The sequence below is a fragment of the Corapipo altera genome, unplaced genomic scaffold, assembly GCF_003945725.1.
Source record: "Corapipo altera isolate COAL_440 unplaced genomic scaffold, ASM394572v1 78, whole genome shotgun sequence".
Lineage (NCBI taxonomy): Eukaryota > Metazoa > Chordata > Aves > Passeriformes > Pipridae > Corapipo > Corapipo altera.
In genome coordinates, this window is record NW_020884904.1 from 7,055,654 (window position 1) to 7,078,063 (window position 22,410).

A 22,410-nucleotide genomic window follows, 5' to 3' on the forward strand; every position below is an offset into this window, starting at 1 on the left:
CCTTTCACAGAGCCCAGCCCAGTTCTTGATCTCAAGGCAGAGTATGTTGGTGTGACTTCTGTCAACTTAACATGGGAGGTGAATGACACTGCTTCCAACTCCTACACGTACAGGATAGAGTTTACAGAAGATATGACTGTTAGGAATGTGACATCCAGTGGTCGCAAAGCAGAAATTACTGATTTAATTCCTGGGACATGGTATAACTTCACTGTATTTGCAGTAGCGGCTGATAATGAGACGGAAGGAGAAGGAAGGTCCATAGACCTGTATACAAGTAAGTCACAGCTTCTTGCAGCCCTCTTCTTAGTTATCTGTATTTTGCTGTGGGGCATATGGCTCTGCCCACCTGCCTGAGGGTCAAAATTTAATATAAATCTTACCTGGATTGAATACTAAGAAGAAAGGGTTGATGTGTAGAGGAAACCTAATCCTGATTTATTTATTTATTTGTTTCTTTATTTAAATGCCAAAATCCCTCTAACCCCCCACCCTGAAACAAAAAATCTGCCACAACAACACCTGAACCAAAACCAACCAACTAGAACAAAATTCCCTGTATTGCTAACCATACACGTGCCATTCCTGTTCATATTTTGGATTCTCAAGGGAAGCCCTGGGAACTGCGGCTCAGTGGTGACCTGTGCTTCTGCTTTGGAATGTCAGAGGGAGATGAATGCCTCTCAGAATGACTTATCTTCGGTTCTCTCTTAGCTGCCCACTGGTGCAGCAGGCTCCAGGAGTGTCTGGTGATACTGTTGGGCTCCTCCTTCACTTTGAACCATGAGTGGTGGGAAGGGAATGAAGTACTGGTGAGCAGCTGTTCTTGCAGGCTGACAGATTGTTGTCTTGCCTTTCACAGAGCCCAGCGCAGTTCTTGATCTCAAGGCAGAGTATGTTGGTGTGACTTCTGTCAACTTAACATGGGAGGTGAATGACACTGCTTCCCACTCCTACACGTACAGGATAGAGTTTACAGAAGATATGACTGTTAGGAACGTGACATCCAGTGGCCGCAAAGCAGAAATTACTGATTTAATTCCTGGGACATGGTATAACTTCACTGTATTTGCAGTAGTGGCTGATAATGAGACGGAAGGAGAAGGAAGGTCCATAGACCTGTATACAAGTAAGGAAATGGTGCCTCTAGGTTGCAAGTAAACGTGGCATTTGTACCAAACTGCTCTGCTTTCTTATATTTGCATCTTTGTCTTATTTCTTGGTTGGGACATTGTTTTGCTCCAGCTGCCTGTGTGTGTGAATGCCAAGTGGTCTTTGGTTAAAGGGGAAAGACCTGAGATTGTCTGTGCTTGCTTGTGTTGCCTGTAAATCAGCTGTTTCACCAGCATTGCCACTCAAGACTATGAGAGATCCACCTGCTACAACAGTGTGCCTTCTTTTAGGTGCTTGAGGGCCAAATAGACCCCTTAAAATGCTTCTGGGAGCAGGTTATCACAGCTTTACCAAAAGATGTGGTATGCAGGGATGTGGTGGCCAGAGTCACAGAGGCTTTTTATTCTTGAAGATTGTTTTGAGCTCTTTGCAGAGTCTATGGCCTGAGATTCCTGAGGGCTGTGACTCTCCTATTGCTTATGATCACATTCTTGAGTGTGGTGCCCATCTTGCTGGTTTTGTGCCATGGAACCTTTTTCCCAGACCAGAGGGATGGAAAGGAGGAGATGTTTCTTTTGTGTGTAGCTCAGAGACACAAAGGGAACAGGCAGTGTCCCTACAAAGCAATTTGAAACAGTGTGTCCTGGAGGTGCTACTGAGTAGATAAACTTTTCTAAGCTGCCTGAGGTGAGTCTTATCTGCCTGGAGTTGATGCTGAGTCAGGCTTGCAGACACAGCCCCCCAAAGTGTGTCAACTGTTGCACCTGCTCAAGCAACCCATTTCTTTATGCTGATGTTGGGGAAAGTTTGGGCTGAAGGTCTCAGATTAAGAGTTATAGGCACAATTTTGAGTTAACAGACCAAGATTAGCTTGCACTCTTCTTCCTTCACTGATTTCCATCTGTTTCTCTGTCTGCAAACCCACTGTGAAACAAATAATTCTGGCATATGAATTGAAAGAGAAAATCCCCCAGAACTCCTGTGGCTTCTCCAGAGATGGCTCAGCATGAGTGTCTGAAACTGGACGTTGGTACTGTAGAAGTGCTGCTTGGCTACAAATGATGCTCATTCTATGTGGAATAGAGAAATGTGGCTGTGGTTCTTCTTCCTTTATTTCTGTCTTAATACATTGTTGTCTTGCCTTTCACAGAGCCCAATCCGGTTCTTTATCTCAAGGCAGAGTATGTTGGTGTGACTTCTGTCAGCTTAACATGGGAGGTGAATGATACTGCTTCCCAGTCCTACACGTACAGGATAGAAGTTGCAGAAGATATGCGTATTTGGAACGTGACATCCAGTGGCCCCAAAGCAGAAGTTACTGGATTAATTCCTGGGACAATGTACAACTTCACTGTATTTGCAGTAGCAGCTGATAAGGAGACGGAAGGAGAAGGAAGGTCCATAGACCTGTATACGAGTAAGTCACAGTTTCTTGCATCCTTGTTCCTGGTGGTCTGTGTTTTGCTGTGGGGCACAGGGCTCTTCCCACCTGCCTGAGAGTTGTAATTTAATACAGCTGCAGGCAGAGGTGATGATTTGGTCCTGGAGCTGGATATGGCCAGTCTTCCAAGCATGAGATGTGGAAGTGTAGAAGCAGCATTGCCCTAATGGAAAGCTGTTGGTGAATTTTGCCCCTAGGCTGTCAACGAAGAGGAGAGACGCTTCCCTGATAACTAATCTCTTCCAAATTTGGGAAAGGGACATTTGCATTCATTTCCTAGAGGATGGGGATCTCATATTTTCCTTTTAAGGGGCTACCACACACAGAATATTGTGCCAGGGGAGCTTGAGTGATTTGGGTGCCTGTAGTTGTGATCGGGCTGCAGCTGGGAGAGTGAGATTCAGGCAGTGCTAGTTCAGGAGAACTCCTTTTGCCATCCAACCCCTTGCCATGTTAAGTATCAAAAGTCTTGATGTATGGTGTTGGAGGAACCATTTTGGAGCTGGCCTCCAAGGCAGTAGCCCAGCCTGGTCATTCCACAGAGTGCATTTGAAAGAAAACAGATGACTGTTGTTGTCATTTGTGTTTTTCTGAAATATCCATGCAGTCAATATGCAAAAGTTTGACCTGTGCTGGTCTGTCTGTAAGGGCTGGTTATCCTCTATTGAAGATGTGCAGAGAATAGGGTACTGGAAGAGGGGTTTTGGAGATGTTCTCTCTGCTATGAGTGAAGTGCAGGGCATGAGGACTGGAGAAGAAGGCAGTCAGGGTCATCACCACTGTTCCTCTTCTTGTACTATTTCATCTTGCTTGTTTTTGCTGTGTGGAGTTGCACCTCCACTGTCTTTCCACTCCACTCTTCTCGCCTTCCTGCCTACCTCTCTGGATTCCCACGGAAAGCCACAGGAGTTCTGTCACAGTGATTGCCTGTACTGCTCATGCCTGTGAAAGGAAGGTGAATCATGCTTGAGATGGCTCTATCTCTTTTTCCTGTTACTCAGCTGTTGATGCAAAAGCCTCTAGGAGTGTCTGGTGATGTTGTTGGCTGCTCCTGCATTTAGAACCATGAGTGGTGGGAAGGAAATGAAGTACTGATGTGCCTGTGTGTTCTTCTGTCCGTGCCTACGAGCAGCTGTTCTTGCAAGCTGACAGATTGTTGTCTTGCCTTTCACAGAGCCCAGCCCAGTTCTTGATCTCAAGGCAGAGTATGTTGGTGTGACTTCTGTCAACTTAACATGGGAGGTGAATGACACTGCTTCCAACTCCTACATGTACAGGATAGAATTTACAGAACATATGACTGTTAGGAACGTGACATCCACTGACCGCAAAGCAGAAATTACTGATTTAATTCCTGGGACAATGTACAATTTCACAGTATTTGCCATAGCGGCTAATAATGAGACAGAAGGAGAAGGAAGGTCCATACCCATCTACACAAGTAAGTCACAGTTTCTTGCAGCCCTGTTCCTGGTGGTCTGTATTTTGCTGTGGGGCACAGGGTTCTGCCCGCCTGCCCAAGGGTCAAGATGTAATGCTGCTGCAGACAGAGGTGCTCTGCTTTGCCTGCCTGCAGTGAGAGATGTTTGTGTGGAAGAGATATAGCCTTCTTTTAGAAAACAAAGTGAAACAAACACCTCAGAAATGGTAATTGTTGAAGTTGGTCATTAAGGCCTGTGACACAATGAACTCTTCCCACGAACTTCCTTCCTGTCCTGGGATTTGCATGGGTACTTTCGTTGCCTTCACTTCTTGGAGGATCAGGGCCTCAGAACATTCTTTTAAAGGGCTCCCACACAGAGACAATGTGTTGTGCCCAGGGAACTTTTGTGGGCCTGTGGCTGCCATTGGGCTGGGTCAGGAGAGTGAACTTTAGGCAACACTAGCTCAGGAGTGCACTCATGGCATGACCCAGGTAAGCTGCTTCTTTGCCACCTTCCATCACCTCTGTTCCTCTTTCAGTGATATTTGAAGTTCCTGCCTCATGAGGTGGACAGATACACCACCATCTCCTTTCACCAATCCCCCTGCAACTTTGTCTTTCCTGACCGTACCTCTGAATTCCCAAGGAAAATCCTGTGAGTGCTGGCATTGTGGTGACCTGTGCTCCTGCTTTGGAGTGCCAGGGAGATGAATGCCACTCAGAATGACTTGTCTTCACTTCTCTCTTAGCTGCCCACTGGTGCAGCAGGCTCCCGCAGTGCCGGGTGATGTTGTTGGGCTCCTCCTGCACTCTGAACCATGAGTGGTGGGAAGGGAATGAAGTACTGATGTGCCTGTGTTTCTCCTGTCCGTGCCTGTGAGCAGCTGTTCTTGCAGGCTGACAGATTGTTGTCTTGCCTTTCACAGAGCCCAGCCCAGTTCTTGATCTCAAGGCAGAGTATGTTGGTGTGACTTCTGTCAACTTAACATGGGAGGTGAATGACGCTGCTTCCGACTCCTACACATACAGGATAGAGTTTACAGAAGATATGACTGTTAGGAACGTGACATCCACTGACCGCAAAGCAGAAATTACTGATTTAATTCCTGGGACGATGTACAGCTTCACTGTATTTGCCATAGCAGCTGATAATGAGACAGAAGGAGAAGGAAGGTCCATAGACCTGTATACAAGTAAGTCACAGTTTCTTGCAACCCTGTTCCTGGTGGTCTGTATTTTGCTGTGGGGCACAGGGCTCTGCCCACCTGCCCAAGGGTTGAAATACAACATGGTTAGGCAGAAGTGCTGCACACAGCCTACCTGGAGTCGGCAATGTTAATGTGTGGAAGGGGGGTTTTGGTGTTTGGTGTTTGTATGGGGTTTTGGTGCTCTCTCTTCCCTATGGATGAGGCCCTCAGATCCTGAGCCATGAGTGGTGCACACAGAGTGTGCATTGTACCTGGGGAACTTCCACCTCTGGAGGGGCCCATGGCTGCAGCTGAGCTGTGGGCAGCATTGTGCTGGGTGCCTGTCAGCCACACTGCTTTGTGCAGCTCATCCACAGACAGGAGAAGGCTTAGTTACGCCTGCGTTCCTCATGTGAGGCATTGGGACTGTTTTCCCCCTTGTTGTGATTAGGTGCTACTTTGTCCTTTCCTTTTTTTTGTCCCGCTTTGACTGAGGTACGATGAATCTGTCCCAGAGCTCCCCACTGGGTTTTCCAAAGGGGCTCTGGGATGAACTTGTTAAGAGAGTTGCTGGTACTCCATAAGTGCTGCTTGGCAACTCATAATCTCAGTCTGTGTGAAACATCAAAGCATGGTTGCGCCTCTCTCAGTTTACAGAGACCTTTCTTCTCAGTGTTACTGCTACATTAACTTTTTAAATATCTTTTTGTATCTGGTCATAAGGTTGCAGTTTTTATATTGTTTCCTAGAAGACTCTCACCCAAACTGACATATCCTAGTTGCTGTTTCTAAGGATGGCTACTGTTATGCTCTTAATGCACAGAGCTTATATTCGTTTTCTTGTTTGTTGGCCACTAAGAGTTTTCCGTAGCTGTACAGGGAGTTAGTGTCAGTCTACATCCTACTCTAAGAATGTTCTTTGTGTAGTATATTAAAGAGTTGAACATCATTTTGAAAACGTTGCTGATCTTGACAGGTACTCAGCCCAAGTTTTCTCAGTAACCCTGTCTGTAGAGGAGTTACAGAGCAAAGAATGGGTCTGTGTACTTAGTGTGTTAAATACTTGTCTTTCTCATGGGGTAACAAGTCCTTGTGTAGGCAGTAAATGCCATGTAGGCATCTTTTTAAAAGTGAAAAGGAAAACTGAAATTTTACAAACATTTATACACATAACATACAAATAGTCAACTTCTTCTATTAAGGACAACACTAGATTTATTAGTCCTCTTTTTTGTTATTCTTTTTTCTTTTGGCAGAACCTGCCTCAGTGAATTCATTTTGGTGTGAACCAGTGCCCAAGCAGCCTTTCCTAATGCTGAAATGGAAATGTCCTTCTGGTAACAGCTCTGGCTTCAAAATTATAATATCTAATATAAGTAATTCAGGGAAAAATGAAGAAGATGCTCCACCCTGCATGGGAGAAGGCTCAGAGGAAACCTTCAAAACAAAATCTTTAGATTATTTCACCACCTATAATGTTACTATCATAACTGTTTCAAATGGTTCTGAAAGCTCTCCAGTGTACGGGGTGTGTCACACAAGCATTACTGGTAAGCATTAAGATTTAAGAATGAAAGATATTTGTAGGACAAAAATATTAACTTAATGGTTGTAGAATGCCAGAGTTGGTATGATACATTATCAGCCTACAGATTATGAATAAAACACTACATTAATGCAAAGTCTAATGTGATGCACAATAAATATGCATTATATGAACAGCATTACAGAATTTTCTTGTTTGGAAAATTTCTATCAGTCCTTAACATGCTAAAAAATATTTTTGTTGATAGACCCACCTCATCCAAGTGAAGCTCCTTCAGTCAAGGTAGTCAGTCACAGCTCATTGTCTGTTGAATTCTCTGATTTTGATTCATTGTATGGTCCATTAAAAGCCTACGCAGTAATGATCACAACAGAACAAGGTAAGATGTTATGACATTATCTTCAGCTATGTGAAACAATTTATCAGATGGCATTATGTTTTAAACTCTAAATAGGTGTTAAATGGACAGAGAAAAAGCTGACTTAGTATTTTCAATCACCTTTCAAAAATCATGTTTGCTTTGTCAGATCACTCCTTATTTTCAGTAAGCCCATTTTCAGTTGGTCTTTTCTTTCCTGACTTATCCTTGTACACAGGTCTCATATGTACTGCCCCTATTCTGTTGTCAAACTGATTTACCAGTGATTCCCTTCCTCAAGATGGTGTAGTATCCTTTCTTCTCCTCCCCCCCCACCCCCACGCCCCCAAATAATTGTCAGAGCAGCCAACACAAGCAGCTTTGGAACTTGGAATGTTTTTCCATCCTTTCTTCAGCTGGAAGATTTCTGCAGTAAGATCTTAAAAAGAAGAGGGCTTTCCTCCTGATTTTACTTAAAACACTTTTAAATGAGAGAGATGGGATGCAGGTGGAAGGCTTGAATAGCATTGACAGCATTCATGCTGTGGGAGGTTGAATGTCACAGAAAACCAGAGAGTAGTCTGTCAAACTGGTGTCTTTAAAACATCAAAACTGAGAAATATCTTTAATTGGTGACTGTCTAGTGTTGAATCATTGAATTAAGGAACTTACCTTTGCAGCGTAGTTTCAAGTTGAACAGCTTTTCATTTCTGCCAGTGCAGTGAAGGAATAAAGCACCTGATGGAGATATTTTCTGCCAAGTAGGATTTGACATTCATGCTTATCCTTTGTTATAACACTGGAAATTCATCTTGCAGAATTTTGACCATAGATCTTTTTTCTATGGTTTTCCATATAATACATGTACAAGAAATGTTTGTGTGTGTGTGTGTGTACATATATATAATATAAATAGGAATTTTCTGTACTACTGTTATAGGTATATGTATATATATCATATCAGTGCAGAAAATACCTACTTTTCACATGCCTACTCAGCTGCCCCAGAGTTGCTGGTTTGAATGCCAGTCTCTTGCGTGCAGCTCTGCTTGTACTTTCAGCCAGTCCTGGTTATTTGTGATGAGATTTGGTGCATTCTTCTTTAATTATAAGGTATTCAAGAAGGAGAGAAATAAGAGAGGAAGATTGCCTGCCTTTACAATGTAGAGTGAGTGCTTTGATAGGAGCAGAAAATAACCCTATAGCCAAGCATTGCTTCAGCTGTATGGTGTTCAATTAGCACAAATATTCTTGAGATGTGTTTCTCTGTTCTAAAACAGACATCATTGCCTTTAGGATAGACAGAGGGGACTTTGTCTAGGTAAGGAATAGTGTCTAAGGCTGTTTTAGGATGATATCCAAGACATCCACAAGGTGCTGCAGGTGTAACCTGGGATTCCTGTTGGATTTGAAACTAGGGACAAGACAGGACATAAAACATACCTCAGGTAGTATTGAACACACATTTCAAGGTAACTTAGTTAATTGCACCCTCAACTGCTTTTAATGAAGTCTAGCTAGTGCTTTAGAAGAGTTGTCTTGCACCCTGTTCCTGCACAGTTACAGTTGATGGGAGCTTTGCTGCTGGTGGCAGTGAGCCACCAGCTCACTGGTGTCAGAGCAACCCTTGTTTCTACACAACTCTACAAAACTTAGAGCTTTTCCCCCTTTCAGAGCTCCCGCAAGGCTTCTCCTTTTTAAAGATGAATTCAATACTATATCTGCTTTTAGAAGGAGCTTTTAGCTTTGTAAAGGCAGTCACTAGAGAGCAGTGTATGCAAACATCAGTCAAATGATCAAGATTCTTCGTTCTCCCTCAACACTGAATATTTGTGTCAGTTTGCTTGCTCTTGAGTTGTTGGATAACTGGTAGATTGAGTTTGTTTATTACCTCTTAGGTTACATGTGCCTCAGCTGTATGATTGCTTCAAGTTTCTAAGGTTCATCTTCTATAACAGATACTGCAAAGTGGTGCTGTTCTGTGAACGGTGTCCTGTTGGTCACTGCTCACTGTGGTAGCCTGGTTTTAGTCTTCTGGAAAGGAAACTGTTCTGATCAGCATTTTGTCCACTGCTTGTCTATGTCAAGAAAAGGCAGAAATTACCTCTTTCATTTCTTAGGGTTTAGGTGTGAGACTTCTTGTAAGATAAAACAAGGAACAAGGTCAGGACAAGTTTAGTGTCACCCTGAATGAGGCTTAATGCTATTTTGGTAGCACAGTGTTACCAAATACCAATTGACTTTTTCTACACCATTTGCATTGTAGTCTCTCCATATGATAGTTGATAGAACATGTATGGATATAGCTTACCTGGCTAGTGAAGCTTGTCCATGGGGCACCAGGTTCCACCACTAATGTACCTTTACGCAGAAGCTTTGCTCTGTGGAGCAGAAGTAAAACCAAAAGCAAATTGAAACAAGTAACACTGGGAAATAGGGAGGTAGTGCAGTAGATTGCACTACAGTAGAAGAGATTTCTGAGATTATCTGTTGCACTTAGCCTTTCATTTCAGGCAGTACTTATGGAGTAACGTCAGCTGTGGTTAATGCAATCATCTCAACCATTGTGCCAACTGATACAAAACCAGTGGACGATGTATATACCACATATATCCTTGTTTTTTCTTGAAGGTTATGAGTCTTTGAAGTCTAAATTGAACAACACATACAAAGATTTCAAGAAGAAGAAGACAACTACCTATGTTACGTATGTCATAGAAACAGAGCAGGCAGAATCACCTTCTCTCCATTCTCAGAATGGTAAAAACATCGTTAATGTAGGCAAGGGAAATACAATGTATGGCTATGAAAATGGACCATTGATTCCACTTCTTTCATACAGGTATTTATTTCAAATCACTGTTTTGTTAAGTTTTCTGCAATTGAAATCTAAAAGATCATCTAATGGAAAGATTACAAATCTTGCTTAAGGCTGTTAAATGAACCTATAATGTACCTGTTTTGTTTTTTTCCTTCTCCCTTTTCAACAGGGCATGTGTTGCAGGTTTCACTAATATAACCTTTATGGCCAACGTGATTGAGGGGGAAGACAGTTATGTATCATTTTCACCCTGTTCTGAACCGGTTTTACTACCCCAGGATCCAGGTATAGTTAATGTCAAATATAGGACTGGCGGCTTGGCACATACACAGCGTGTGGAGATTCCTTAATTATGGCAAGTTTCATAATTTCAAAGCACCCATTGGTTTCTCTGTGTGAAATGTTTCTAGCTTTGCAGTGACACTACTCTGTAAATTCATACCTTGCTGGTTCTGCAGGTGATCCCTTTTTGACATGTATGACTTCCACTGGAGGAGTAACCAAAAGCTGTGCTACTCATGGCATGCTAAAAGGGATTGAATGGCACAGTGAGACTTTAGTATAGCAACAAGTAGCAAAAAGAAACTGATGTTCTAACAGTTCTGGTAAACTAGAAACAGGTGTATTGGAATGCAGATACGGTCCCTTGATCCCAATTTTCTATAATTTATCATCTTCTTTTTATTATTCTTACTGAGGTTTCAATACTGGTGCTGCCAAAGGACACAGTAAAGGCAAGACATTTAGTAGAGTAGAGCATGCTCTGTCACCTGTAAGGTTCTGCTGTAGTATGTAGATTGAGTTAGATCATTGCTGAAGAGGTAGATCAGTAATGAGTAATACTTGTTCTCTTTTATCAGGCGTTATTGCTGGAGTGGTTATTGGATGTCTTTTGGCCATATTTGCTGTAGTTGCTGTAGGGGGTTTCATATTCTGGAGAAGGAGAAGGTAATGTAAGTTTATTATTGTATTGGTTGTGTTGAGGAACACCAGTATTTCACTTCTGTATCTCTCTCTGTTTTATACACCTCTGTCATGATGCTTTAAGATACATTGTATTAAAAATGTTGTTTGTATGTTATAGATTAGAATTGAAGTATCAAACCAGTTGTTAAATCACTTTGTTTAACCCCATAGTTACAAACTAATGAGTTCAGAAGAGCTAAATAAATCTTAATTGATAGAATAGAATCATAGAATGGCTTAGGTTGGAAAGGACCTTAAAGATCATGTCCAGTCCCCCTGCCATGGGCAGGGACAACTTCCACCAGGCCAGGTTACTCAAATCCCTGTCCAACCTGGCATTGAACACTGCCAGGGTTGGGGCATCCACAACTTCTCTGGGCAACCTGTTCTAGTGCCACACCATTCAGGCATGTTGATGAAGTCATTCACATTCAAATGAGCAAACATCACAAATTATTGTGCTAAAAGACATATGTAATTGTATCTTACATGGTTTGATTTTAAGTTTTCCATTAATATCCTTTTTAACTCCCTGTCACATGAAACTTCCATTTTGGAATTTCCAGAAGCTAATGGGTTGCCTAAGGTTTGAGCTGGTCTCTCAGTTTCCAGTCTTTTCCAAATAATCTGGGATGTAAGAGTCCACAAAGGCTTTTTTCTGCTTCTGATCATGTAGTACGTCCTTTCTAAAGAGTTAACTGTAAGACCCTTAGTCCACCTTTCTTAGTTTGTTTGATTAACTGCTGTTGTTTTCCAAATTGTGTCCAATAACTGTGTACAATAATGAGAACATTTATTTTCATTCAACAACCACTTTCAGTATGACTGACACATCACTGTTGAACACTTATTGTAGGGATTCTGGTATAGTAGCAGTTCTCCTGAGATGTTACCTAGCAATGCAGATCCCTCAGATGTACTTATACCACCAAAATATGTGCTTTATGTTCAAGCTTTATACTCTGGTTGTGACAGAAAGAAACAGAAAGAACAACATCACCCAATAAAGGATGAAGTATTTTATTTTTATTCCAGGTGTAAGGTTTACCTCAGGAGTTTGGGTTTTTTTTCACAGAATGAGATGCTTTAAAAGAAATTGTTCTCAGCAGGCACAGGAGATAGCTGTCATCAGAAATCTCATATGCATTCCATTAAATTCTACTGTGAACCTATGTGTTGTTTTCTTTCACCTTACAGGAAAGATAAAAGAAATACTGAAGTGTCCTTTTCTCCAATTAAGTAAGTCCATATCCTTTCACATGTTGTTTTTTGAGATCAAGTGATATTTGCAATAATTACTCTGAACCCAGATACTTGTTTTCTGTGCAGTTTTATATAGAATTTCGAAGTATTAATTCCTCATGGAATTTAAAGACCTCAGCCTCCAGACTAAAAATAATCATATTGATCAAGACTTCTAGAACCATTGCAGAGATTTGTGTTCACTTCATGAATCACCATTAGACACACAAATGCTCCACATGGTTTTGAAAAACAGGATGTTTGATGTTTCGTGCACATTGAGGGAACAAAACAAATTGTTCATAAAGTGCACATAGGCAAAATGAGCACTGTGACCTGAATTTTTTCTGTTGTTTGTGACTACTGTGTGCTGAGCCCTTAATTCAGATAATGTTGTGATTGTAAAGGCTGGCCATGGGGGAGTAACCATAATAAATTGGAAGTCACAGGCAGTGCAATTGAACGACATTGTTGGTTCTTGCACCCATTTTTGTGCTGATGGAAAGGCATGGCCAGAGCATCCCATGAAATCCCACCTGTGTAGACTTTGATAGTTGACATAAAATACACCAGAGAATAGGGCCCATCCAATGGGAGTAAGTGGCTGACTGACACCTTCTGCAATGTTCCTCTCCTGAAGGATGTACTATTCTCTCCTTGGTTTAACAGAGCAGTTATATGCTATGCTTGATACCCTGTCCCCTGTAAATGCACAGTTTTGTGGCTGCAACTAACAGTCATGCTTTCATTCTTAGATTCACATAGTGAAAAATACAACTGCATGTGTCTAATCAGCCTTTTTTTCTTCCCCCCCTCCCTCCCCTGAAGGGTCAAGAAGTAAGTAAAGAACACTTTCTAACACATTGACTGAATTAATCCATGGTTTCTTGACCTAATGCCAGTTGCTAATAGATGGCTCTTCTCATTTTAGATCAAAAATGATTAAAGTGGAGAACTTTGAGTCCTACTTTAAGAAGCAGCAAGCTGACTCCAACTGTGGTTTTGCAGAAGAATATGAGGTATGTGTCCTCAGTGGAGAGAGCTTCATGACAAATATTTTTGGAAAGTCAAATCAGCTTTCCTATGGAGCATACACAAGGCTTACTGAAGGGAAAGAGAAGGATCCTTTATTATAGAGACTGTTAAGCTGTATGTATAGCTTTCCCTTCCCCTATGCAGCTTCAAATTTAGTTGAAGTGCATGATAAATACTTCATGTCCTGAATTACTGCCACTACCTGTGAGCTTACAGCATGGCCTGCTGGTCAGAGCTCTCACCAGAGACAGGACCTCCACAGTCCTTGCCCTAGTCAACACTGCAGAGTTAGCCTGGGGGATGCTATTTAACTTTTACACTTCTTTTTTTCTCATCTTGGAGGGTTTTTTAATACGCAGCAAGACAGGTCTCTTGCTAATTTCACTGCCTTCTTCAGTGTGTAGGTGTGATTTGCAAACCACACCTGTGAATAGCTCAGAGGAGCAGTCTGAGAAACAGCAATTGTGATTTGCTTACTGACCATAAATATTTTTCTGTGAAATGTGCTAAAGCTCAATTGTTCCTAGGTACAAAGGACAGGAAGGAAGTGTCAGGAAGGATTCTGTGTTGTCATGTCTGCTGTTAAAGAATTAGAGTTTTTTTCTCATCTCCTTGAAGTTTTTAATTGACTTTATTCTTCAAATTCTTTCTGGGATTGTACTTTACAGGCTGGTGCTCCACCTTGCCTTCCTTCAGTCTGTTCATTATATGTGCTCTCTTTCTCCCTGTAATGCCTGTAAAGCTTTTGCAAAGTAGTTCAGTGCCTTGGGGCCAGAACTAGTGTGCCGTTGTTATCAGTGTTGTGTTTTAGCACAACAGGCTTTTAAAGCCCATCTCTGGTTTTTAAACACACTACAATTCCTACATTCTGTATTAATCCCTTTTCCATCAGGTTTGCCACTGTCACCCTTCCACCCTGTAATAAGATGATTTTTATTGTCATTTATCCCAGTTTAACATGCCTGGTTTTACAGCACAGACCATGAGTGTTTGGAGTATTTTTATGTGTTTGCGTGATTCTGAAACCCAGACCAGGTGCTCACGAATCCTTCTTTTACTGTAGGAACTCAAGTCTGCTGGTGTTCATCAGCCCAAATTTGCTGCTGAACTACCTGAGAACAGGGGAAAAAATAGATACAACAATGTCTTACCATGTGAGTTACTCTCTTTGGTTTTGCATCTTCTACTGGTCGAACGTTTAAGTGAAAACCTTGGATTTGGCTATTGTGGCTCTACCTAGAGGTTTCAGGTGTTGTCAGTTTCCAAAGCATTGAATTTGAGCTGCTACTTTTTCAAAGTCACTGTATAAGCAAACCTGGAAGAGCTTTCCCTCAAGGATGTTTCTGAAGAAAACTCCTTTAAAGGACTTTCCCTTAATTAATTAACTTTCACTTTCCATTTGTGAGAAACTTGCAGTCCGGGTTGAAAACACAAAAGGATAACAGTTGACCACAGACAGATGTATATGCAGAGCTATAAGAAATATAAGACCAGCTTTGCAGATGAACAGAGAGTCTTAAGCACTGCCAAGCTGCCTGTGGGCATCCAAAGGTAGCAGAGTGTAAGAAGGAATTGAAAAGTGAACAGTGATGGGTACTTATGGATGCTTTGGAGGAGAAACATCAGCTGCAGTGGCAGCAGGAGACAAATTACTTTTTTTTTATCCAGTAATTAAAACTGTAGTAAACTTTTTGTTGGATTAGAAATATATAAATAGGCAAAACCATACCATGTTTAAAAATAAAATAAACTGTGTTTATTTTATTCTGAGTGTTTATCCTGGCCACTCATTTTTCTGAAGGCTTTTATTATATAAATACTACTAGTTATGATTCCTGAAGTTCTATTCTTAGTCTTAAAACGCACATTGTTCCAAAACACCTCTTATTTAGAAACCATGCATTAGATAAACAGTGTTTTGGTGAAAGGTTCCAGTTCTAAAATTTATAATTGTCTTCTCATTTTTTCTTTCTGCAGATGATATTTCTCGTGTTAAACTTTCAAATGAAAGCTCTGGAACTGGTGATTATATTAATGCAAACTATATACCTGTAAGTTGCTTCATTAGCTGAAATGAAATATAATGTGTGTTTTTGTGATGTAGGCTTAACAGCTCTTAATGATGTTTAAAATCAGTTTTTATGTCTGACTGATGCCCATTTGTGTGTGTATATATATTGATTTTGGTTTTTTCTTCTTAGGGCTATAACTCAAAGAAGGCATTTATTGCTGCACAGGGTCCTTTACCCAATACTATAGATGACTTCTGGCAAATGATTTGGGAAAAGAATATCTACTCTATTGTTATGTTGACAAAATGTATGGAACAAGCTCGGGTATGTTTTTATCAAAACTGAACTATCTCTTGAAGGCAGCTGGATCCCTTCTAATTTTGTAGCAGTTTGGAGACTGACTACTTTCTTTTAACAGCCATCCTCTTGGTGGAAGACTATTTTCTAGATCAAATAGTCACAGCTTTTTTTTTTTTTTTTTTTTTTTTTTTTTTTTTTTTTAGCTTTTTCCCATTTTCATATCTGCTGACTATTGGAATAGATTGCCTCAGGAGAGTTGTGGAATTGCTATTTTAAGGGTGGGTTCTTCTCTCTAGAGAATGATTTTGGTAGAGCTTCTTTTGCCCTGGAATAGACCTTGAGAAGGGTGACATGCTTTCTAGCCCTGCTTCAGGTGGTGTGTTATTTAAAACTAAGAGTCAGTTGCTTCATTGCTGTTTGTAATGTGTCTAACTTTGTAACTCTGTTCTTAGACAAAATGTGAGCAGTACTGGCCAGACAAGCAATCCAAGACCTACGGTGACATTATAGTGACAATGGTCTCAGAAATTGTCCTTCCAGAATGGACAATAAGGGACTTCACTGTAGAAAAGGTAAGTACTGCCTTGGTTGTCAGTTGTTAGTATATAAAATAACCTTGTGCGTATGCAGATCCTTGTAATATTTGCTGGACTGAACAATTAGCCACATCAGCAAATACAATGCAGCAGATACGAGCTCAGAGTAAAGTCAAAGGAAAAGAAAATTATTTCAAAGTATTCCCTACTGTAGTGGAAGGAAGAGGGAAACTGGAATATCATTGATCCAAATCCCTACACATTTTGTAACATTTTGAAGCTGAGCTTGGCCCAGTGTATATGGCAGGAAGCCCCTACTGTTGCTCCTCTGAAGCCAGTTTTCATTGTCTTGTGGGTTTGTTGTTCGGTTTGGTTTGTTTTTTAATGTATATTCCTGTAGTCCAACGCACCAGAGAGCCACACGGTGCGGCAGTTCCATTTCACCTCCTGGCCAGATCATGGAGTGCCAGAGACAACAGACCTTCTCATTGACTTCAGACACCTTGTTCATCAGTACAACAGTCAAAATCCAGTTGACTCTCCTACTCTGGTGCACTGCAGGTAGGAAGAACGTGTTTCTATTAGACATGCTTTTATCTTGTGGTTTTTTTATGATCAATTTTTATTTTTTTTTCAATGGGATTAAAAACAAAATAAGTTTCTTTGCCTAAAGACATGGGCAGAATGAAAACCTTTGCCTTGTGCTTCAGAAACTAGCAATGCTATGTACGTAGCAAGGTAAGTGATACAAAATTTCATTAGAATCTCTCCTAGCCTGGAAAACTTAGCTGAAAAAGTTGTCCTTTCAAGTGCTTTTCAATATAGTCTTGTGTGAGTGTAAGGCTGAGAAGCCCAGAAGCATATCCCTCCTTCCTCTTGGTGGTGGTAAGAGCCACCCCTCTGGGCTGCCAAGACTTTTATTACCTGTGCCACTGAAATAATAGGAGGCATCGTCCTGGCTTCACTGGCTCTTCATCAGACCAGCAGGGAGCAGGTGGTTGGCATAAAGCGGTAAATGACCTCCCCCTGTCATTGCAGTGCTGGTGTCGGGAGGACGGGGACATTCATTGCCATTGACCGCCTGATTCAGCAGATGGAGATGGAGAACACTGTGGATGTGTACGGAGTGGTGTACGACCTCCGCATGCACCGGCCTTTAATGGTGCAAACTGAGGTGAGGCTGTCTTGCACCCAGCAGCACATTTTTCAAGTATGCATAATAATCCAGGAAGCATGGACTCAAGATGGAGCTCAGAACTACGGGAAGATATTAAGGAGTTAAAATTGTTCTTTATTTAATTTCCCTCCTTCCTGCTCCATCTCTTCCCACAAAAGTAGTTGCAGCCAGGGGCCACCATACATCCAAGCAAGAGTACTTTGTAGGACTGGCATTTGCAGCTGGAAAGAATCAAATCCCAAAACAGACTTTTGTGCAGCTTGTTTTACCCTTGTGGATTTTATCCTTTAGCTGTGAGCCAGAATTATCTTGAGTCAGCTGGTCTCGATGTGCATCTTTTCTTTTGTGCTCTGCAGGAATACAAGTATTCCTGCTGAAATTATCTCTGATCCAAAAAGGTGTGTAGACTAACTCAAGCTGATTTGAAAAAGGCTGTAAAATCTCCATTGTGAAAGTCTTTTAGGAGGGCATTAGGCCTCACAGTAAACTTGGTCCTAGTTTTATATGGGGGTGTTGGTCAGATGACATCATGACGTCCCTTCCAGCTCTATTTTCTATGAACTACACACGCAAGTTCTAAACCATATTCTGTGATAACATTCAGTGCAGTGCCAAAACCTACATTCAGAAGCAGAATTACTTTGAAAATCAGATGTTTTCTAGAAATGCATTACCTTCTCTTTTTCTCCTATCAGGACCAGTACGTCTTCCTAAACCAGTGTGTTATGGATATTATTAGATCCCAGAGGGAGAAGAAAACTGATCTTATTTACCAAAACATGACAGCAATGGCAATCTATGAAAATTTCACACCTGGACCAGGCTTTGGGAAGGCCAATGGCTACCACGCATAGTCCAGCAGGAATGCAGTTTGTCCAGGAGATGTTACCTGCCCATAGGAAAGGGAGGTGTTCTACTGATGTTTTCTGGGATTGTGTGCAGTGTCTCATGTCTGGCTTCTGCAGTTCTATTTGCATTCAAAGAAGTGATCTACAGGAGGAAAAACACAATGCTGGCAGGAGCCACAGGTTGATGTTAAAAAGAAAAAACAACACAACAAAGGCAAAACTATTTGAAGTTAACAGAGGAATCTTGCTTTTTTTTCTTGGGAATTTAACAGTACTGGTAGGTGAAATAGCATTTGCAGTATGAACAGTGAACTAGAATTTAAATATTAAAATAATAACACAAACTTTTTATTACAGTTTTATATGATTTCATTTACAGACACCAGGCTTGTGAGCTGTTTTAATATATTTAATTATAAGTTTCAGGAACATATTTTATCTACTGTATCTGGTTACTTAGTTAATAGATTTGTGCCTCTGTGATCTATTTTTTCTGTGTTCCTTTTTATTTAAAAAAAGGAGTACAAACAACTCCTTCAAATGGACATTTATACTTGGAAATTGTGCCTTTTCTAGTTGCTATTCTAGAAAAAAAGAAAACAGCAGAGATTCTATTTTTGTATGAAACTCTTAATGAGAACACAGATTTTTAAATAAGGCTTATGTCAAACTTAACTGTAGTTGCACTGTTGGCAGGACTCTCCAGAAGTTTGGAGGTGAGCTTTGTTTTTGCATTTCACAAATATCCCCTGCCTTAATGTTTTGGTGCCTCTGCCAGAGGAAAAGGAGTGTGGTCTGTCACTCCGAGCTTTAACTGTAGAAAAAAACCAGAGAAAGTGAATCTGTGAATGTGTGTGCAAGGGGGGGTGTGTGCGTGTGTATGAAGGACAGAATAGCTCCTCCCTGTTCCTGGCTGATATTTCTGTTTTTATACAATTTATAATGATTTATTTAAAGGTGCAATATATGATTTACTGAATAATGCTCACTCTATTCTAATAGAGTTTTTCTCAGGTTGGTGTCTTTTTATCATTGTTGTTGTTTTTCCTCAAATATATAAATCTGTGAAAATGTTGAAACTAAGGTTCCAAGTGTTCAAGCACTCCCAAATGACTGACTGGCTTTACTGTTTCTACCAAAACACATTGTACAAAATTCTGCTGTAAAGACAAATTTCTCGGTTGTCTTAGCCATTCAAAACTGAGACATGTCTTACCTGCCTGCATCTCATTGATCCAATGTAATTGTTTGATAATTACTTGCAATGTACTGCTGCTGTTGTTTTAACTGGTCCTTTTAGAAACAGAGCAAGCAAGCAGAAATCCTCCAGTTATTATTTCACAAGTCGAGGATCAGATTGGATTTATTTTGCTGGTACATAACTGTTAGACTTAAGAAGGCATTACCAATGAAGGACTTAAGTAGCTTGGGGTGGGGGGAGGGTGTGTTTTTTGGTCTTTGGATCATTGCACTGGTTGCATTGCAGATGAATATGAAGTTCATGAATAATGCTATAGAATAGCTATAAAGCGGTGAAAAATCTTATGAAGGTTTAATAACCAGAGTCCCTGGAATTCTGCTGCTTTTTTTGTTGTTTTGGGGTTTTTTTTCTTTGTTTTAGTAGACTTGTCAGAAAAAGCTGCAGATGCTAAGAGTGTATGTGGCTTTACAGTGGAACCTGACAACCTCACAGGATCCAATGTCAGCTGAAGGAAAATGTAGGAATTCCTGGTGCACAACTGTAACTTTACGAATATCCTGAGGAATTCTTTACAACCTGGTGTCAAACTGTGGTGTGCTGTGTGAGCAAAACTGGAGAACAGGCCACAGTGCAGTTCAGCTTTTGGTTGGTTGTTTTAGGAGTTTTGTTTATTTTGGTTAAATTCATTATATATATATATATATATTTTTTAGCAGCCACTTGAATATGTTTTTTCTCTTTTTCTCTGAAATACTTTAAAAAAAAAAAGCCAACAAAACAAAAAAACTACCATGAGGTTAATGCTCCTGCCAACTCCATCCAAACTGGCTGTCCACAAAGTGGGCCCATATTCTTCCTAAGCTGCTGTCAGTTGACAAACAAAGATAAACCACTTGGACCAAACAGAACCATTCCAAAGGAATTGGGAGGGAGGAAAGTCTGCCCCTTACAGTCATGTTTGTTTTGGTTTTTTTTTAAGTCTCTTACTCTTTTACTTACAGCACATCTGTGCAGAGCACAGAGCCAGTATTCATTATTTCAGGTCTCCCAAGAACTTGCTGCCTTAGGGTGGCGAATGGTGTCTTGCTCCTGAAGGCCCTTGTTTTGTATAGCACAGAGGAGAGGGAGATGAGTCTTCCATGCTAGATGATGTTGATTTCATAATATTGCAGCAGAACATCAGAAAACTAGCTAGAACAGTAACTGGTGTTGCTTGACCACTGCCCAGATCCTCTTACAGAAAACAGTTGAATCTGTCCCATTATTTTGGTGTTGGAAGCAGACATCAGATTCTCACTTGTGGCATCATCTAATGAGTATCCATTTTAAATAAAACTGTATGCATGTGTTTTCCCCAAACTGACTCATTGTGAGAAGAGACTGAAGTTTGAAGTAAATGACCTGTTGATCCCATGTTGATAGGTGGAAAAAGTTGGTAAGGCTTAAAATGTTGTAAAGATAAAGTCGGGCATAGTGTCGATGTGAATAAGTAGGATCTGCCTTATAGGACGTCTCTGAAGGAAGAGAAGGAGCACAGGCAATGCTCCACTACCTTGTGGATCTGTCTTGGTCAAGATGACTTGAATTCCTGAAATTATTTTCTCCCTGCCCTCTGATGTTCTTTGTGTTATAATTGCTGAGATCTCTCTTTGGTCAATGTCTTCTGTTGCTGTTGCTTATCTAAAGCTGTCCACTGAAAGCTCCTCTGTGTGACAATTACATCTCCTGCATTTCTGTTCTATTTTTTTTTCCCATTTGGGGCCTGCTTAAGAAGGGAAAAGTTGATGTGTTTCAAATAAATGACTGTTGAATATCGTGAAATGATGTACAAATTTTGTTGTTTTCATACTTGTTGTACAGGAAATTTCTGCACATTATAATGTTTTTAATGGTTTGATTTGTTTCTAAAGATATAAAATAACAATTAAAAAGCATCATCCTAGAGCACTTTGTCTTATTTTTCATTTATTGGGGTTTTCTTTTTAGTTCGTTTCAAATAAAATTAATTTCCTAAAGTTTCATTTAGAAGGGCTTTACAATAGATAAGGAAGGTGGACTCCCATTCTCTGGGGTGACCCTTGAGTAATTTTTGTATTACGTCGCTGGAGCTCCCTGCAAGGCTGTAATCTGTCATTCAGACTTGCCTGGCAGGACCTGCATCTGATGTTACTGTGTCCTGCCACTTGGTGGATTCTCAAAATGAAGAGCTTGATACCAGGTAAAGGAACAGGACCATCATCCAAGATCCATCAAAAGATTTACATTCACTGAAATAGCTTTGAGGGAGGACCAGTGTTTCTAGGACTCATTTACTTTCAGAGGAACAAGAATGAGGATTTCTCAATCCCTTTAAGATGTTCTGTTGATGGGAGGTGATAGAAGGGGATGCAGAAGTATCTGTTTTATTAATGTTACAGCTGGCTGCTTGATTACAGATTAGCTGCCTGTAGAGCATATAACATTATCTCAGGTAAGTACTTTTCTCCTAAAATTTTTAGGTTCCATTCCTGGCTGCCATCTGAATCATTCCCAAGGAGGATCATATGCCTGGAGGGTGATACTGGCATTCAGCAGCTCTCCAGTTCATCATGGGGTGCTGACACTTAACTGTAAAATCTTGTGATCCTCCATGGTAACTTCTGTGTTTTCTGAAGTGACTGGGTGGTGAGATAGGAAGAGCAGCGTGATTGTCTCATCATCATTTAGTGGGGGCATGTGCCAGCCACATGATGTTGTCTGAGTGCTCTCAGTGAGACTCATGTGGTAGAAGAGAAGCTGTGACAGTGAACGTGTAGGACCTGCAGCAGGTGACCACCACTGCCAGGGGTAATCAGCCTCAGGGAGACTTCTGGGAAGTGAAATTCCTCACTTCCCACCCCCACCAAAATTACATGGGTTTGAGATATTAGAACTTCAGTAAAGCAAACTGTCCGGTTGTTATTTGGAGTGTTACTCTGGGTGGGTAGAGCTGAACCCATATATCTGAAAATCACGTTCTGTACTTGGTCTTGTCATGCATTAGTTCTAATGCCTTTGAGTTTAAAGAGGTGGAGGTCAGAGAGGAGAGGATATAATGTTTCTATCCTGTTCTTCACTTGATAAATGGTATATGTTGATGATGCCCTTGCATGCCCTTCCTGGCTGGGAGTTATCAGGCAGCAAATGGAGTTTAAAGATGAACAGATGTGGATGTTTTTGTGGAAG

General features: G+C 40.9%; 1 protein-coding gene across 5 annotated transcripts in view; it reads left to right on the forward strand.

The window, feature by feature from the left end:
• Positions 1 to 21,153, forward strand: part of PTPRJ (protein tyrosine phosphatase, receptor type J) — a 70,201-nt gene extending 49,048 nt beyond the window's left edge. For 2 of the 5 annotated variants that reach the window (XM_027651254.1, XM_027651253.1), the window contains exons 5-23: positions 11 to 277; positions 863 to 1,129; positions 3,729 to 3,995; positions 4,904 to 5,170; positions 6,421 to 6,714; positions 6,958 to 7,089; positions 9,700 to 9,910; positions 10,059 to 10,174; positions 10,750 to 10,837; positions 12,053 to 12,094; positions 12,926 to 12,934; positions 13,029 to 13,116; positions 14,196 to 14,286; positions 15,110 to 15,183; positions 15,334 to 15,468; positions 15,897 to 16,016; positions 16,381 to 16,541; positions 17,019 to 17,154; positions 17,853 to 21,153. In XM_027651254.1, coding sequence (XP_027507055.1) covers positions 11 to 277; positions 863 to 1,129; positions 3,729 to 3,995; positions 4,904 to 5,170; positions 6,421 to 6,714; positions 6,958 to 7,089; positions 9,700 to 9,910; positions 10,059 to 10,174; positions 10,750 to 10,837; positions 12,053 to 12,094; positions 12,926 to 12,934; positions 13,029 to 13,116; positions 14,196 to 14,286; positions 15,110 to 15,183; positions 15,334 to 15,468; positions 15,897 to 16,016; positions 16,381 to 16,541; positions 17,019 to 17,154; positions 17,853 to 18,011 — 2,924 coding nt within the window. In that variant the 3' untranslated portion in view covers positions 18,012 to 21,153. The remainder of the gene's footprint in view (positions 1 to 10; positions 278 to 862; positions 1,130 to 3,728; positions 3,996 to 4,903; positions 5,171 to 6,420; positions 6,715 to 6,957; positions 7,090 to 9,699; positions 9,911 to 10,058; positions 10,175 to 10,749; positions 10,838 to 12,052; positions 12,095 to 12,925; positions 12,935 to 13,028; positions 13,117 to 14,195; positions 14,287 to 15,109; positions 15,184 to 15,333; positions 15,469 to 15,896; positions 16,017 to 16,380; positions 16,542 to 17,018; positions 17,155 to 17,852) is intronic. The other 3 variants (XM_027651256.1, XM_027651255.1, XM_027651257.1) reach the window with 3 other exon arrangements.
• The last annotated feature ends 1,257 nt before the right edge of the window (positions 21,154 to 22,410 follow it).